The sequence below is a fragment of the Myxine glutinosa genome, chromosome 8, assembly GCF_964187855.1.
Source record: "Myxine glutinosa chromosome 8, kmMyxGlut1.1, whole genome shotgun sequence".
In the NCBI taxonomy this organism is placed as follows: Eukaryota; Metazoa; Chordata; class Myxini; order Myxiniformes; family Myxinidae; genus Myxine; species Myxine glutinosa.
Window position 1 is genome coordinate 96,174,112 of NC_136268.1, and position 18,997 is coordinate 96,193,108.

At 41.0% G+C, this 18,997-nt stretch overlaps 1 protein-coding gene across 4 annotated transcripts in view; it reads right to left on the minus strand.

Moving 5' to 3' along the window:
• Positions 1-18,586, minus strand: part of HMCN1 (hemicentin 1) — a 451,947-nt gene extending 433,361 nt beyond the window's left edge. For all 4 annotated transcript variants that reach the window (XR_013624351.1, XM_078783554.1, XM_078783553.1 and 1 more), the window contains exons 1-6: positions 18,515-18,586; positions 10,059-10,216; positions 9,818-9,940; positions 6,356-6,527; positions 6,165-6,271; positions 3,168-3,288 (exon numbers count right to left, since the gene is read on the minus strand). Coding sequence is in view for 3 of the 4 variants with exons in the window: in XM_078783554.1 (XP_078639680.1) it covers positions 3,168-3,288; positions 6,165-6,271; positions 6,356-6,527; positions 9,818-9,940; positions 10,059-10,106 (571 nt within the window). In the remaining variant the exon portion in view is untranslated. The remainder of the gene's footprint in view (positions 1-3,167; positions 3,289-6,164; positions 6,272-6,355; positions 6,528-9,817; positions 9,941-10,058; positions 10,217-18,514) is intronic.
• Between the last annotated feature and the right edge of the window lie 411 nt (positions 18,587-18,997).

The window sequence follows — 18,997 nt, forward strand, 5'->3', positions numbered from 1 at the left end:
CAGCTCATTAAGGCTGCATTGGGAGGGAGAGGTGTACACTAATTGATTGATTAATTGTATAATTAAAATCAATAAAAGATTATCACAAAATATTTTCATAATCAATTGGCTAATCGCATAACTAAACCACTAGTGCTTCATCCGAAGATGTATCTTTTAGAAATTTAATTAAATAAGTCATTTATAAAAAATTAAATAATTAATTGATTACTCAATAAATAATTAATCGATTAATCAATAAATAATTAATAGATGAAATGATTAATCAATAAATCAAAAATAAGTCATTTATAAAAAATTAAATAATTAATTGATTACTCAATAAATAATTAATCGATTAATCAATAAATACTTAATAGATGAAATGATTAATCAATAAATCAAAAATATCCTTGATAGCCACATCACTTGGTCACTCATGTCCAAATATTAGCTTCCCAGCTCAAAAGGTGCCTGAGATATTGGCCAAATGAGAAAGAAAATAAATAAATGATTAATAATGAAAATAAATAAATAATAATCATAAAAAAATTAAATTATTAATCAATTTGGTCAGAGAACACATAAACTACCACTATTTCATCAGAATCTGTAACTTTAAAAAAAAAAATTTTTTTGTCATTAATCGAATAATTAAATAATTAATCGATTAATTGATTAATTAATAAATCAAAAATATCCTTTGCAGCCAAATCACCTGGTCATTGGCATGTCCAAATATCAGCTTCCTAACTCAAAAGGTGCCTGAGTTAATAATGGTCAGAAGATAAATGAAATTTAATTAATTAAATAAGTACTTAATTAAACGCTAATAATTAAATAACTCCTCAATTAATTGATTATTCAAAAAACAAAAAATACCGTATTTGACAAAGGACTTGCTCACTACTGTGCCGAAATTTCAGCTTCCTAGCTCAAAGGATGGCTGAGATATCGTCCGGACAACCAAGAAAGAAAACAAACAAACAAGAAAACAAACAAACAAGAAACCAGAGTGAAAACTGAGTACTCTCTTTCAGCGTGCGTCACTGCCGAGCCCCCTTTGGTGCCCGGCAATGACGATTTGCAATGCCTGGAGATGGCATAGGAAAGGAGCGGTGTACAACAAACAAACAAGAAAGAAACCAGAGTGAAAACTGAGTACTCTCTTTCAGCGTGCGTCACTGCCGAGCCCCCTTTGGTGCCCGGCAATGACGATTTGCAATGCCTGGAGATGGCATAGGAAAGGAGCGGTGTACAACAAACAAGAAAGAAACCAGAGTGAAAACTGAGTACTCTCTTTCAGCGTGCGTCACTGCCGAGCCCCCTTTGGTGCCCGGCAATGACGATTTGCAATGCCTGGAGATGGCATAGGAAAGGAGCGGTGTACAATACCCTATACATACAAATCACTTGGTCATTGTCATGTCCAAATATCAGCTTCCTAGCTCAAAAGGTGCCTGAGATATTGGCCAGATGAGAAAGAAAATAAATAAATGATTAATAATTAAAATAAATAAATAATAATCATAAAAAAATTTAATAGTTCATCAATTGGCTAATATAATTCATAAACCACCAACATTTCATCCAAAACTATAACTTTAAAAAAATTAATCATTGCATAATTAAATAATTAATCGATTAATTAATTAATCAATCAATAAATCAAAATTACCCTTTACAGCCAAATCACTTGGTCATTGTCATGTCCAAATATCAGCTTCCTAGCTCAAAAGGTGCCTGAGATATTGCAGAGAGGAGAAATAAAATAAATAAATAATTAATAATGAAAATAAATGAAGAATAATCATAAAAATTTAAATAATTAATCAATTCGCTAATAGAACACATAAACCACCACCATTTCATCAGAATCTGTAACTTATAAAAAAAAAAATTTAGTCATTCATCGAATAATTAAATAATTAATCAATTAATTGATTAATTGATTAATCAATAAATCAAAAATAGCCTTTGCAGCCAAATCACTTTGTCATTGGCATGTCCAAATATCAGCTTCCTAACAAAAGGTGCCTGAGATAATGGTCAGAAGAGAAAGGAAATGTATAAGTACTTAATTAATTGCTAATAATTAAATAACTCATCAATTAATTGATTAATCAAAAAACAAAAAATACATTTTTTTGACAAACTACTTGCTCACTGTTGTGCCGAAATTTCAGCTTCCTAGCTTAAAGGATGGCTGAGATATCGCCCGGGACAACCAAGAAAACAAGAAAGAAAGAAAACAAGAAACCGGAGTAAAAACTGAGTACTCCCTTTCAGCGTGCGTCATTGCCGAGCCCCCTTCGGTGACCGGCAATGACGTTATGCAGCGCCTGGAGATGGCATAGGAAAGGAGTAGTGTACAATATATTGGCCCATTGAAACATAATTATTTTAGTGAATAATTATTGCTAATGTCTAAAAGTTTGACGACTTTGATTTTGAGCAAAGTGAGGTTGCAGGGACTCGGACGAGTTGATTTCAAACTAAACAAGCGTTATGCCTAGGTCCCCCTTCGGTGAAGTGATGTGAGTTGACAAAGTGGAAGACGCAAGGCGGCCATCTTGGATTTTGACGTGGCGACCCAATTTTCAATAGCGTTCGTCCTTATGCGTATACACCCACACACCAGATTAGAAGTTCGTAGTTCATTTATTTTTCAAGATATTCCGCTCAAGGTTCAGACATACATGGCGGCGGCCATCTTGGATTTTGACGTGGCGACTCAATTTTCAATAGCGTTCTTCCTTATGCCTAGATACATCCACACACCAGATTAGAATTTGGTACTTCGCTTATTTTTCAAGATATTCCGCTCAAGGTTCAGACATACATGGCGTCAGACATACATGGCGGCGGCCATCTTGGATTTTGACGTGGGTTGCACCCACACACCAAATTAGAATTCGGTCCTTCGCTTACGCACGCACGCCCGCACGGACGCACGCACGGACGGAGGTGAAAACCATAGTCCCCCTTTCGCTCCGCGGTGCGACGGGGGACAATAATGTATAAACAGTATTACATGGTAGATGCTAATATTTCATAGCATCACAAAATAATATGCTGTACATTAATAATATGATAATTATAGATGACAAAAGTGATATTGTTAAAGAAGTTGAGCAGAATTTTTTCTTTTCGGTGCAACTTGTTTTGCACAAAGTAGAATGGCTCACCAAGGATAGGATGACTAGTCGTCGAATTGAAATTCAGAGTTGGCTTCCGTGAAAATCCAGCCTTGAAATCAATTGTGCTCAGGCCTGTAATGCGTATCGAGTGTCGACCAGCACTTTCAACCTGATGGCAGACAAAGATGTACAGAGAGACGTAGATGCAGATGTATGTAGTACACCCAGATGAAACAAAATAAAAGCTATGAACCTGCTCACATTGCCACTGGTCAAATCAATGGTGGTATCGTGCATTGGACACAATCAGAAAACAGGCTGTGTAACAGAGAAGGAAGCTCCCAGCTTATCCACAAAATAACAAGCTGGATAATCTACTTTCTTAAAAATCATATTGAGGAAGGAAGGAATCCTTTTTAAAATCTTCAGTCATTCAGACTCCTGGGTCTCACAATCAGCAATCATCTTTCTTGGGCAAACCACATTTCAAAGTTGACCTCCAAAGCCAGCCGCTGACTGGGCATCCTCCATCGTACAAAGTCCTTCCTTGGCACACTTGAACTCCGATCCACCTACAAGGTCTTCCATCTGCAGCTTGATGGAGTACTGCTCTTTCCTCTGGTATGGCTCCCCTTCCTCTTATCTTGATGCCATGGAAACCAAGGCCTTCAAAGATCATTGGAATCTTCCATGCTGAAGCTGAGTCTACCACTTTGCCATCACAGACAGGTTCGTGCTCTCTCTGTAATCTACCACCTCCTTTCTGGTCTTGTACCATCTGCTCTTTTTGTGCTTTGTCCCGCTCCTCTCCCCCATCCCCTCCAGGTTTCTGCAAGGCTCACACGGTCCACCATCAACCCATTGTGGTGAAACTACCTAAATCCAGGGTCACTGCCCACCTCCAATCATTTGTTCCTCTTTTTCCCACCTGTGGAATCAACTTCTGCATCCACTTCAATGTAATTCTTCCCTCCAGGTCTTCAAGACAGCTGTTCCCCACCATCTCAGATCGTCCCCAATCCTAAACCATTAACTTTTCTACTCTCTTTAACCCTCCAAATCCCTCCTCATTCCAATTTTCCAGTCACCCTCCTTGGAGTTTCCTTCTGTATCAAGTTTGTCCATCACATGTGTGTGTGTTTTACATTATTTTTTGAATGTTAGGTTCTGATCTGTTCACTTTAGTCGCTCTTCCATGAGCCTCGACTATGTATACAATTTTTTTTTTTAAAGATCCCATAAGTTATTGCGGAAAAACAGATTTTAAATCAAAGTAGATTTTACCTTAGGTCTTTGACCTTTTGAACACAAAATTAATCGATTCATCTCAATATTAAAGGCCAGAGTTATGTCAAGTTTAGTCAAAAATCCCTTCAGCGGTTCGCAAGTTATCGCTGTAACAAAGTTATAACAAAGTTATATAAAAGTTATAACAGTTATCGCTGTAACAACACGCACGCACAGATGGACAGACGGACAACTCAAAAACAAAAAATAGTGATTCACAAAAATTATACGAGCTGACATGCCAGATGGTGGCCTGTTGGAGTTGAATCAAGTATGCCAAACAATAACTATAGGATTGGCAGTCCATGTAAAAATCACAACAGATCATCAAATACAATATGGATGTGAGAACGAAGAAAGCAAACTTGAAAGGCAATCCAAAACCCAACTTGCTGGACATTACCAAGAGAAAGCATGAATATGAAATGTAACACATGATAGAGGAATGGTAGGCATCTGGTATTGTACTGTATGTATGGGGGTGAGTGTGTGTGTGCTTGTTCTTGTTTTTGTGTTTCTGGGGCACAAAGATGGCTGGGTTCTTCTCTGGGTTGGACATGGTGGCGTGTGGGTTGCGCGATTGGTGTAGTTTCCATTGGGTGTTATGTATACGTGGGTGTGGTTTTAGGGACCGAGCGCTGTTGTTTTTCTCACCTTAACTAGCTGCTGCTCTGCTCTTTTTTATTATTCCATTACTCCATCTCTGAGAAGCGAGTGAAATGTCACCTGAGACCGGGTCTGCACTTGCTTGTTTATTACTAAAATTAACAGTCTGTTAATAATCCACTGTTTGCCATTTGTATCAGAGGTGGATGGGTGTGTATTGTGTGGGTATGTCCACAGTCTCCCCGGTTAAACCACCTCCCGGCTCTTGATATGCCATGCTTCCAGAATCAATCCGTCATCTGTTGGATGTCATGTCTAGGACACAGGTCCCATGTAAGTAAAATTTGTGGCCAGATTGCAGACAATGACATGCTATGGTGACTGTGTCACCTTTCCCAGCCGAACTGCTCTATCATGTTCATCTTGCCTTTCTTTCAAATTCCTTCCAGTTTCACCAATGTATAATTGGTCGCAGTCTCTGCATGATGAATAGTAAACTACTCCTGATTTGTCACCAGTTTATATTGAGTCCTTCAGTTTTGAAATGATATTACAGATCCAGCATAGAGGCTTGTCGGCTACACCAATCCGTGTGCTGCGTACTATCTCGCCAATCTTTCAGAAAATCCCGGGTAGTAGCGCAGCACCATTTTGGTTCTTTCAGGGTAGGGAGTATCCCTTTGCCATACCTATTATTGCTGTACCCATTCACTTTGCCACTGCAAACATGTGCACACTTAAAAGGTCTTGCTCAATAATGGGTATAGCAAAGGTATACTCCCAACCCTGAAAGACTCAAAACGGACCGGGTCTGCGCTTGCATATTTATTAAATTAGCAGAGTAGAAGTAGTTACTTTTTGGTTGGATGCACATTTTTCTTTAAAAAAAAAATTATATATATATATTTATATGTATTCCCCTTCACTCTCCCCCACTGTGGTATGCAGCAACACTGTCTCAGGAGAATGATGGAGAGCATACAGGTACAATAGCTCGTTAAATATGGTAAGTACTGCCACATAAAACATGTATGTATATTAGAAGAGTTTAATAACAAATGCTTTATTGGGGAAGGTGAAGCGACTTTCATGCCACTCCACTCTGGACAATAAGCTCAATAATCTTGGCACCACATGGGTTGAATAGCTAACCTTTATTGTCCAAATGCCTGCCTTGGGCTCTTTGATGCTGAGTATTTGAGCAGAGTTTGGGATGGTTAACAGCTCACTTAGTCCAGAATCTTCACTCAATACTTCACCTGCAGGACAATCACACCAAGGTAAACACACAAAGATGACTAACTATTCAGAAAATGACTGCCAAAACCGAGGTGGAACATCACCATTTGGGTCCTGGATCTCGATACGTGGAGCAGGCCCACTTAAGGAAACGATCACCTCCTTTAAACTAGAGTCAAACGGGATCTTCCAACTTCTCCAACCACTTTCTGAATGGTCTGTAGAGAGGAGATGAACTTTGGAGGACTGAACGGCCTCCTCGACCCACATAAGTACCTGGAGAATGCAAAGACGGACAATTTGTGTACATTTCCTTGTTGTCAGATGTTTCACACAACCATCATTTTCAATATTTCAGAGCACCTTAAATATGGATTTTGTTTTTCTCAATAATGCAACCGATTGTATACATCAGCCCAGTACAGAATGGTTTTGTTGTCATTAGAAACAATACCTGATCATAACCCAAATCATATCTCATACTCGTAAGCAGTCACCCTTACCGAACGTGCATGCACGCACAAGCACGTGTGTGTGTGTGTGTGTGTGTGTGTGTGTGTGTGTGTGTGTGTGTGTGTATGTGTGTGTGTGTGTGTGTGTGTGTGCGTGCACATGTGAGCATAAATGGTTGTCTTGTGCTATTCATTTTGGAGGTTGGTGCTGTCTGTAGCCCCTATGAGTTTGATGATGGCCTGGTTTTTTTTTTTTTTTTTTGCCCAGCAATCTATCAGTCTGGGGTGAACACTTAAGATTCTTCTTCCTCTCTTTCCTTTGTAAGGGATGAAGCTGAATAGTACCAAGCCTCTGCCCAGTCTTGAACATGATACTACTCCACTACCTTTGTCCTCAGCCAACTTTCCCCACTCTCCAACCATGATACCTTATTGATATCCCTCCTTACACAATCTTCCCATCTTAGCCACAGCCTACTTATTTTCCTAGGACCTTGCTCCCTCAACCTATCACCTTTCTTTTCCATGCTCTCTTTCTCCATCTGCACCAATTGTCTAGCCCACTTCAGCAGGCTTTCACCTCCCCGTCATCTCATCTGCACACCAATCTCCTCCCTCAGTTCATCCATCCTCCTTCGATCCACCCTCTTGACTCCAGCTATTCTCCTAACCCAATTGTTATTTCAGACCTGCAAACTCTGTTGTCACTCTGTCAGTGCCGCCGTTTTGAGACTGTAAAGGTAGGCTGACATTACACAAGACATCGGAAACATCTCTTTCACTTTCCTTGATATGTTTTGATCTGCCATCAATCCTTCCACCCTCCTCCGTGCATTCACACCGATTTGTATCCTCTTCCACACCTCTGCCTCCAAACTACCATTTCCCGGTCACTGCTCCCCCCAGACACTCAAATCGATTTCTCTGCCTTATCTCCTTCCTCTCACACCTGATATTAATTTCCTTTTTCTGCTGCCCGACCCACATTACCCTATCTTCTCCATACTCATCTTCAATCCATGCTTCCAGAATGCTTCCTTCCACTACCCCAGTACCTTCTGCATCTCGCACTTACTCTCCACAACAGCAGCCAGATCATCAGCATACAATATCCTCCCTATACTACCCTTCATGTTTACCTTCCTGCTTACCAGCTCCATCACCATGATAAACATGAGTGTGCTGGGAGCGTTCCTGCCTCAAACCGATGTTCATGGTGAACTCCTCCGACATCCCAGGACAAACCAAACCTCTTCCCTTCGTTCCCTTGTAAATCCCCTCCACCAACATAACTCCCATGGGTGCCAACTCACATGGTTTGTCTCTGCTTTATCTATCTATAATTCCAGTAATCTCTGTCTGTACGTTTGTACGTTTGTCTGTCTGTGACCGCTGTTTCTCGACAACCACGGGTCCGATATACTTTTAACTTGCCAGGTATATTGCTGGGGACCCGAGGATGTGCCTTTTCAAGGTTTCATATTAATCGGACAATTACTTACCGAGCTATGTCCAAAAAACGATTCAACCAATCAGAGAGCAGCGAACGATCGCGTGTGCCGGCGTTGCGAATGGACCAAACCATTCCATGTAAATAGAGGGGGGGGGTTCTGTGGTCGTTGCGAATGGACGAAACCATTTCATGTAAATAGAGGGGGGGGATTGTCACTGTACTCGCAAGCCGTTCGCCGTTCGCTTTGGCGTTGCGAATGAACCAAACCATTTCATGTAAATAGAGGGGGGGGATATAATTTTAGATAGATATATAGTACGGGCATATATATAGTACGGGCATGCCCTAGTCCTCTAAATGCTGAACGTCAAGCAAGGAAGTAACACATCCCGTTTTTTAAATTTCCATGTGACAGCCAGGGTTGAACTGAACCGCCGACCTCCCAAACAGTGCAGATCCAGAATCTCTACAAATTGGTACTAACTGAAATATTACTATAATATTTACCTCTGCCACCGAAGGTGGATTGAGGTTATGTCTTCACCCTTGTCTGGTTGTTTGTTTTTCTCAAAAAGTTTTGGACGGATTCGGACGAAATTTGGTGGAGAGGTAGTGTATGTGACAAGGACTAAATGATTAGATTTTGGTGAATATTCCAATCTGGATTTGGATCCGAGAATGTTATAAGTCATTCTTCACCATTGAGAGATTGGACAAACAACTATATATAGCATGATATCTCAAAAACCTGAGGATGGATTTGAACGCAACTTGGTGGAGAGGTTGGGTGTGTGATAAGGAAGAACAGATTCGATTTTGGTGAAGATTCAAATCCGAATCAAAGTGATTTTTAAATGATTCTTCACCATTGAGTAATAGGGCTAAAACCGATATATAGCATGATATCTCAAAAAGTTATGGACGGATTCGGACGAAACTCGGTGGACCGGTTGGGTGTGTCACAAGGACGAATCAATTGGATTTTGGTGCAGTTCAGAATCCGGATCCAGATACGAGAATTCTTTCATTTACTTATTGATTCTTCACCATTGAGTAATAGGGCCAAAAACGTTAAGTAGGATGATATTTCAAAGAGTTGTGTACGAATTATGACTAAACTTGGTGGACGAGTTGGTTAGGTGACAAGAAGTAGCCGATTAGATTTTGGTTCAGGTTTGAATCCAGATCCTGCCTATCAGTGGGATACAAAACAAATTGTTCAGCCTGGCGGAGGTCTGCGCTCTACCGAGTGCCGTTCTAGTTCTATTAAGAAAAATATAATCAGTGTCATATATCTTTTATTCTATTCTTACATACTTGCTTTTCAATAGAATGCAAGCTCTTCCTCCGAATTTAAAACAATTTAAAAATTGTTCTTTGATTCAACCTTTCTTGATAATCTTCATTTTATTAGAATGGGCACACACTTTCTTTCAACTTCTTCTTGCAAACGAGCCTGTCTTTAATATAATATTTGCATATTTATCCCAGATGTCATTATGCTCTGTTTCATCATGTGACCCATGAGGTTCAAATCACATTGATAAATTAATAATGTGTGCATTGTTTTGTTCGATGGACAGTTAATGATCCATAATTTTACCATCCAGTTCCAAGTACAGGAAACAACAAAAGCCTGTAAAAGACAAATTGGCACTCACCTCGTTAACTTGCGTTTTGTCAAGATGAAAGATCTGCCCTGAACTCGTGGAAGCGATTTCCTCATATACCTTGTAGCCCAGGTGTGTGCGATCACCGCAGTCCCCCGTTAACACAAACACGATCTGTTAACAACGGCAACACATTAACAACATTCTGCACTACAGACACCTCACCCCCTGCATTTTATGTCTCAGAAAAGGAATGGACATGGAATAAACATCTAGTAACTGAGAGTCGTACCTGGGACTGTTTTTTCTGAATAAGTTGCAGAACCTCAGGTGCTGCCATGTAGTCCTTAGAGCGAGCATCCGTGAACACGTAAATAAAGGATCAGGCAAAGAGATGTTGAGTGCTATCTTGATGGCTCCGACACTCATCTCAGGACAATCACCACCACCCTAAGATCAGGCAAGCAGTGCGGCTGTTAGAAGGACAGCAGTCTACATGGCGATTTACACTGCTAACCTTGATAAGAGACAACAGTATTTATCAAATGACAGTTTGTTATGGTGAGTCTGATTGATTTCTGTCTGATTGATTGATTCCTGTGTGAAACAGTAAATTTATTCATTTTATTGTGCGCATAAGGTGGACCATACTATAAAATTGTGTGCGCCATACTATAAAAAAGAAGAATGCATTGCACACAAAACACAACTAAACTAAGTGAAATCAAGTGAAGTATCAGATAAAAATGAACAAACAAATAAATAAATACAATCTAATAAGCAAACAAATAAATAAATACAATCAAATAAGCAAACAAATAAATAAATACAATCAAATAAGCAAACAAATAAATGCAATCAAATGAACAAACAAACAAGAAAGTCATTGTGTAGAGCACGATACTTGCAAAATCCACCCCACACCTCAAAAAAAAATTTGCCATGGATACTTCAACTTGTCCATTTCAAACAATCTCAATCAATGCTCAGGATAATAAGAGGAAAATTGACGATTTTTTCAGATGAAAAATGATGATTTTAGAAGTTTGACCTTGAGTTGACCTTTGAACTTTTGACCTCAAAAATAGTTGGTTTCCTATTTCTGTGATGCAGCATGCAATTGTTGCTTCATTTTCAGGTTAATCGGATGAAAATTGACGATTTTTCAGATGAAAATTGATTATTTTAGAAGTTTGACCTTGAGTTGACTTTTGACCGTTTGACCTCAAAAATAGTTATTTTCCCAATTCAGTGACTCAATATGCAAATACAGTTAAACTTTCAAATCACTCAGATGAAAAATGCGATTTTTTTGAAATTTGACCTCAATATGACCTTCGACCTCTAAATCAATAGGCTTCTCAGTTGTGACTACCCTCTACAATTTGGTAAAGTTTCATGACGATCGGTTTAGAATGTGACCTGCAGGTGAGTGACAAACAATCAGACAAAGAAACAGACAGAATAATAAAGTCAACCGACCAATAAACTTGAAAAATCTTCGATTTTGCAAGTAATAAACGAGAAAGAGCAATCAGAGATTGCAGACCCTCGCCAGGATGCGTTTGTAGTTTGTGTGGTGTTTGTCAGCCGCTGTGTTTGTGTGGTTTATTGATGATATCGATTTATGTGCTACCAAATATGGCTGCCGAACCACTTTACTGATGACGTCATTAATTTAATTCTCCCATTCAATTTTTGTGAAGATCATGCACAATAAATTTCAAACTGATCGGATTAAGCGTTTTACTTGTCTAATTATGACGTCATAATGAAGACACCGATGACATCATCAAGAATATATGTTGTTCCCCATGGGGAGTACTTGACAATGAACCATATTTCATTTTGTCCGTCCCGTGGAGCGGTTTCAGAGATATTTAGGTGAAAAGTTTTTCGGTTTTTCCAAGATGGCGCCCATACCAGACCATGACCTATGACGTCATAATTAGCAATAAAATAAAGTTCTGCAGGAGAAGGCGCTCCTATGGTGAAAATGTTTTGGCAATCAGACCAATGGTTACAGAGAAAAGCATACTCGCTCTGTGCTGACAAACAGACAAACATACAAACATACAAACAAACGGACCCAGATACAATACCCTCTCCTCTGGCGAGGGTAAAAATACTCTCAACAAAATGGGATGAAGTGCTATGAACAGGCTATTTTGTCCCTCAGCCCTGCTTTTTGCCCTTTGTCCAACACAAAGTGGAACATCCTTTCATCTCCTCTCCCTGTCAAGGCTGGAGTTGCCCCAACGCAGTGGTCTGGGCCCAGTCCTATTACTAATCTTTATCAACGATCTGTCCAACTCTCTGGAAAATCCTCTTCATCTCTTTGCTGATGACTCCACCCTCCGAAAAAACATGCCCCATCCTTCAGATAGGCAGGCGGCAGCTTCTTCCGTCTCTGTAGACCTTGATATAATCACGAGGTGATCAAATAATTGGAACATCTCTTTCAATTCTGAGAAAACCTACACACTCACTGTCTCTCTCTGAAAAAATCATCTGGCAACCCCCCACCCCCCCCCCCCTTCTACTTTAATAACAATCCTCTTGAATTACAGTTCACCACCATCTCTTGTCTTCCCCCATCCAAAACCTTGATCTTTTCTACACACCTTAAAACACCCCAAATCCGCCTCTTTCAATCCCCAACTTCTTTCCTGAAATTCCTAGTAGTGTTGATTTGCTTTATACCGTGTACCCCTCCCTCTTCCCCAGCCCTCCCCCTTCCACAGATCTACCGACGTCCCTGTTCTGTACTGTTGTTGTGCTTGTGTGTTTCTCCCCCCCCCTTTGTCTCCCGCTCCCTTCATTGTATGTTTTATGTGTCTGTGCATGTTTTCATGTTCAATGTGTTTGCTCTTACACGAGCCTCGATTCTGCATACAAAAAAAGAAGAAGCTCTCGGGACTCACTATCAGCCAAGATCTTTCTTGGGCAAACCATATTAGTTAACAAAGCACTTTCTTAGAGTTGGCCTCCAAAGCCGAGTTGCCGACTGGGCATCCTCCATCATGCAAAGTACTTGCTTGGCTTACCTGAACTCACATCCCCCGACAAGGCCATCACCCACAACTTGATGAGAGCACTGCTCTGCCTTGTGGTCTGGGCCCCCTACCCCAGACCCTGCCTCGTGGAAACCAAGACTTTCAGGATCATTGGAATCTCCTGTGATGAAGCTGAGTCTATGGGCCAATCACTTTCACATCGGAGACAGGTTGGTGGTCTCTCTGTTCTCCACCACATCCTCTATATAGTCTTGTACCATCTGCTCTTTCCTTTCCGTGCTTTGTACCACCACCCCCAACCTCCCTCTCCCCTCCCCCCCCCCCCCCCCCCGCTTAACCCCCCCAACCCCCGGCTGCCTTCCTCCCTGGATTCTGCAGGACATACAATGTCTGCCATAAACCCCTTCTGGTGAAACTCCAAAAATCCAGTATCACTGCTCACCTTCACTTATTCGTTCCTCTTTTCTCCCGGTTGTGGAATCAACTTACACATTCTCTTCAATCTCATTCTTCTCTCCAGGTTTTCAAGGCAGCTTGTCATCACAATCTCAGATCATCTCTCATCCAAAACCATTATCTTTTATACTCCTGTTAACTCTCCTCAAGTCCACCTCTTTCCAACTTTCCTGTTTTCCTTCCTGAGTGTGCTTCTGTATCCGTCTTGTGCACCCCCTGTGTCCTCCCCTGGTTCTCATTTTTCCTCCCAGCCCTTATTTTTGAAGTCTTTCTCTATTTTATCCCTCAACCCAGTTGTGTTTCCCCCCTCTCCATCTGCTGTTCATTTTCTTCTGTTGCTCACTGATCCGTTATATGGCCTAACTCCTCCACTAGCCTCGAAATTACAACTTGAAGTTCGTTTTTTGCTTTTGACGAAACACAGAATACCATACTTCACATTTTTCCTGAGTTTCTTTTTGGAAACGGCATGTTTAAAAAAAGTAAACTTGCACTAAAAGTTTTTTAAATGCTGGAAATAAATTTTACAGACTTGGTGAGAAAATGAGAATCAGACCACATTTCTGTCAAAAACTAAATAATTACCAAGCTTCTTTATAATGTTTATTATCCTTAGCTTTTCTCCTTCTGAGAAGTCTTTTACTGTGAGGAATGCTTTGATCTCTTGGCTTTTTTGTGGTTGCTATCGGTTTAGCCTTGTCCACACTTCCTGGAACATGCTGCTTGATATCGGATAAGTTGCCAAGCAAAATGGAGGAACTCTGAGAATACCATGCAGTAAACTGCATGGTGATTGTCAGTATCTTTCATGAACCAGTCATAACTGGCGGAAAGCAGCCATCCATCACGAAAGATTCACATCCTTTTTGTAGTCCTCTTCCTCTTTTTCGGTGAACTTTGCCCATATCCAGTGACATCACTCCCATGCGTGGAGTCCGATGATGCCATTGCAAGGTTTCCGACAGCTGCTTGGCCTTATTATACTTTTACCATGATGGAGGTGTACTGCGAAACCACATCTCCAAATTGGCCGCCAAAGCCATCCACTGACTGAGCATCCTCCATTGTGCAAAGCTTTTCCTTGGCACACCTGAAATCGACAAAGCCTTCATCCACAACTTAATGGAATACTGCTCTTCCCTCTGGACTGGCTGCCCCCCTTCACTTCCTGAGAGTTTGCTTTTGTATCGATCTTATTCATCCTCTGCATTCTCCCCCATCCCTTATCCCTCATCCCTTGTTTTCCGTCTCCATCTATTTTGTCCCTCGGCCCTTCTGTTGGCATTTCCCCCTCGTCTTTGTGCTGTTCCTTTTGTTATGTTGCGTCCTGATCTGTTTTGAGTTCCAGCTCTTCCATGAGCATTGACTGCATAGAAAAAAATCATGCTGGAGTTTCTGGGCCTGTTACTCTTGGTTTAGCTTCTATTGCAGACAAGTCAGGATTTGGATTTGGGGTGTTATAACGGGGGTAGAAAAGATTAAGGTTTTGGATGGGGGAAGATAGGAGATGGTGGTGAACAGCTGTTTTGAAGACCTGGAGGGAGGAGTGGGATTGAAGAGAGTGAGGGAGTTTATTCCAGAGGTGGGAGAAAAGAGGAATGAAAGAGTGAAGGTGAGCAGAGTCTTGATTTTGGCGGTTTCACGGTATCAACGGGTTCCCTTGCGTAGTGGGATTTTAGCAGTTTTGGCGGTGCTTATGGCCAACTCTACCATTTGGTGCGTTTCGTGAAGATTGGTTGAAAATTGTGAACTGCTGGCAACACATACAGACAGAGAGACAAGCAGACAGACAGACAAACAGACACAATAACGCACAAGACCAACCAATATACTATTTAAATCCTCGATTTTCACAAGCAAAACGTAAAATTTCATTAGCAAAAATAAATTTTCCAGTCAGAAAATGTATACAGAATGAAATTCAGTAGAGTTTGGTGGCCATTTTGGATTTTAGCCGCCATATTGGATTTGAGGCCAAATGCAAATCATTCCAAAATCAACTAATGATGCATGTCCCTAAAATGCGACCAGAAAAAGTCATATTTTGTGGTTAGAAAATCGATTTCCAAACATTAAAATGTGAGCTTCATTGCGTATTGGCGGCTATTTTGGATTTGAGGCCAAATCCAGGTGGGTCTTTAGATAGATTGAAAAGGCATAGGCTAAGGATGACGGAACCACTGAGGAAACTTAGCAGGAAAAAAAAGAAAGAAAAAAAAGAAATTCTTGGCAGTTTTTACTTGGCTGGGGCCTGTCTGTAAAGGTTAAGCAAACACCAGTGTCGGAGGTGAAATTTCCAACACTTGTGTTTTGCTTTTTCATCAGCACAACAGGGGCTCAAACTCAGGGCCACTAAGATCTCAAGCCTACCTCCTTAACCGTTAAGCCAACACTGTTATAAAATACCAACTTTGGATACGATGAGACGACAATTGTTGTACATTGCATATTTAGATTAACGCAAAAATAAAATATGGAGCTATACACATTCCCAAAGATCTGTTGGATTTATTTGATCATATCACATCTGATGAATAATTACTTATGAATGCAACAATTCCATTTCCATCAGTGATAATGCCAGTCCGAGTGGGTGCAGTAAATTCACAGGGAGAGACTAATAACATAAAGATTTTATTTAAATTTATAAACTTTTGTTTTAATTCGACTGGATGAATAATAACAACCTGCATCGACAATATAAGGATATCATTAAATTTCCATCAGACAGCTTTTATGGGTAAGTGAAAGATATAAGACAGTACAGTACAGAGAGTTTATGAGATCTTGCTAAGCTTGGCAGTTGAAAATGATAAAGATCCAAATTGAAACAACAAGTCAGCCTTTTTAGTCTTTGTACTAAAGCAATTCATGGTGCTGGGAATCAAATCCCATATCCCATATACTGTGTTCATTTGTCCATTGTACTAATGTAATGTTTGCATGATGTATTTTTGAAGTTCTGTGAACCGACCCCGAAAGCAATGGCACCCAACATACAGGTCCCCCAGTGTAGTTATTTCCATAATATAAGACCAGAATAGTCCCTTTCCCTTGTGTAGCAGGATATAATGTGATACAATGCGTTGGTGAGGGTTAGAGAGGTTTTTATCCCCATTTCCTAGGGGTAATTGCTACGTATGCTCATCGTGGTTTAGTTTAATAGCTCCGGGGTTCATGTCCGAGTAGTCGCCATAGCGCGCCAAAAGGCATTTGAATCACGCGCCAAATCCAAACTGCCAATCGTCCTCCCCGTCTTTAAATCTTCTCTTTAGATACACAATAAGGCCACAACACTTAGCTTTTAGTAAACACATTTTTAGTTAAGCTTTATTGTGGTTTCATTTTCATTTTCACATTAAGTTTACATGACATTAAGACATTAAACACACCGTTCATTTGTCCACGACCCAAAAACACCACAACCCGCTACCCAGGACGTTTCCTCAACCTCACACGAACTGTGCTCCTTCCTCCTACATCATCACCTCATCTACGTACACCACGGATGCGTGCCAAAGCTTAGAAGCGCAGGGAAGGTTGCAGAAAGCAGCGCAATTAATAGTCTTCATTCTCTGTACACCACGTTCCTCTGAAAAAGCAGGTGCTAATTGGCCATTAGCATCCTGTGGATACATAATCGCTCCGCTCTCTCCCTCTACAACTAATTAAGCGCTCCCACAATTTCTACCCCTCACCCTCCCCCTGCTCCTGTGAGCGTCATGAGACACTGGCCCATCTTAATCAAGGAACTCTGTCGCGTACCGCGGTTTGGAGAATGACTGGACCAAATTCGACACAGAGGTCTGGCGAGGACGGGGCTAAGCGGGGATGCTCCAATCAGCAGGTGTTGTTACGCCAAGAAAATTATTGATCCATTTGTAGGCCACGCCCTCGCTGAGTGATTATAAAAGAGATGGAAGGCAGATACTCAGCAGGCGTTGGTTTTGGTTCTGATCCTGCGTGTTGGTTTTGGCTTTGGTCCTGTGCTGGCTCTGTTGGGCTTCGTGGTGCTTCAAGAGAGAACGATCGGGGCAAGTGGTTTGTACACACGTTGGCGGGTCAAACTGGGAGGCAAGCCTTGGGACGGACAGAGTGAGCGCACCGATTAGGGCCAGACTAAGTCATGCTTACACATTTAGTTCTCACACAGTAGGTGATTTATCTCATGCATTCTTTTTCAGCTATCTTTATTTTATTGTTCTTCCTTGAATGCCGACTCACAGAGCATGTTGATTGGCGGCGTTGCCGCAGCCCGTCTCCTCCAGAGTGACAACCACTGATAATGCACCTTCACAGTTTCCCTTGCACCACCCGCATTTCACACACCACACCGCACTCTTTACAGTCACCCATCCTAGACACCTCCAGTATTTCTCCTCTCGACCCCTCTCTTTGAACGTTTGAGTCACGGAAGCATGACTGCTTTGTCCCAGTAAGAAAGAGGCCGTGACCCTCGTTCTTTTTCTCCACTTTCTGTTCTATCTCCCTCCGCCGATGATCTGATTGGGTATCCATGTTGTGAATAGCTGGTAGGTAAGGCATAGGTTAAGTTCTGCATTTTGTCCATTTTTCTTTGCTCTGTATGTATATCGCTGCATACTTAATTGCTGTGATTGCCTGTACATTTTGATTGAATTCCCCCCCTTTTAGATTAATTTGATTGCTTGGGTACATTAAAGTCCTTGAGTCCCCCCTACTCCTACCCTGCATGACCCCACTTGTAATAATAAACCCTTATTGTTGAACTTCATTTTCATCTGTCCTTAGTCATCATATCCCAATTGATCCAGCGCTGTTCGCATATTAGGTTAGACAAGGAGGTTATAATTCCCCAATTAATTAGCTCATTCAGTCCAGCATGCATCATCAGCGGTAAGCTTTCATGGTGCATAGCCGAGGGTGCGTCCCCCAAATGGAAAGACACGTGGTGCAGGTAAACAGTGCTCAGACGGAGGACCCTGGGAACATGTGGTAGACCAAATGGTGCTCGTGGTTGCCTAGCAACCCACAGTGGTACAAGGTTGTTTGTGTTTGGTGGCCTCTGGCACAGTAAGTTTGAGGGGAACCAAGGATCTCCCTCGTAGTAGACCCAAAACCCATAGCTGTAACAATATGTAAACACTTTGATGTTTCCTTTTGTGTTTGTATTGCACATCATTTATGTACAACCTCCTCCATGAAATTGAGGTAAAGGGAAAATAAAACACAATGTGAATGTTTCATGCGGATATGCAGTAATTTACAATATGTAAATCCATGCTCAGTGTGCTACCTGGACATAGAGTTCCTTTAATTTCTCTTGGAACTTCTCTGGATCCGTGGTTACTGTAACTGGACCAATGTCTGTTTGGACAGAAGAAAATAAATATTCAACAATAAAATGACAGTGTACATTAAGAGCACCAAAGTTAAACTGCATTCAACAAGTTCTCCTTATAATGCCAGATTTGAATAAATAAGAACCAGAACTGAAATACAATGCCCTCCATAAGTATTGGAACAGTGAAGTCAAATTTGCTATTATTGCTGTTTACTCAAGAAATTTGGGTTTGAGATCAAAAGATGAATATGACACAAGAGTACAGAAGGTCAGATTTTATTTCATGGTATCTCGATGTATACAAATATATTTTACCGTTGTAGAACAATAACTGTTCATGTTCAGTCCCCCCATCCCCCCCCACACCCCCACCTCGCCCTCATTTTAGGTAAGCGTAAGTATTGGAACAAATGACTGACAGGTGTTTCTCGGTGC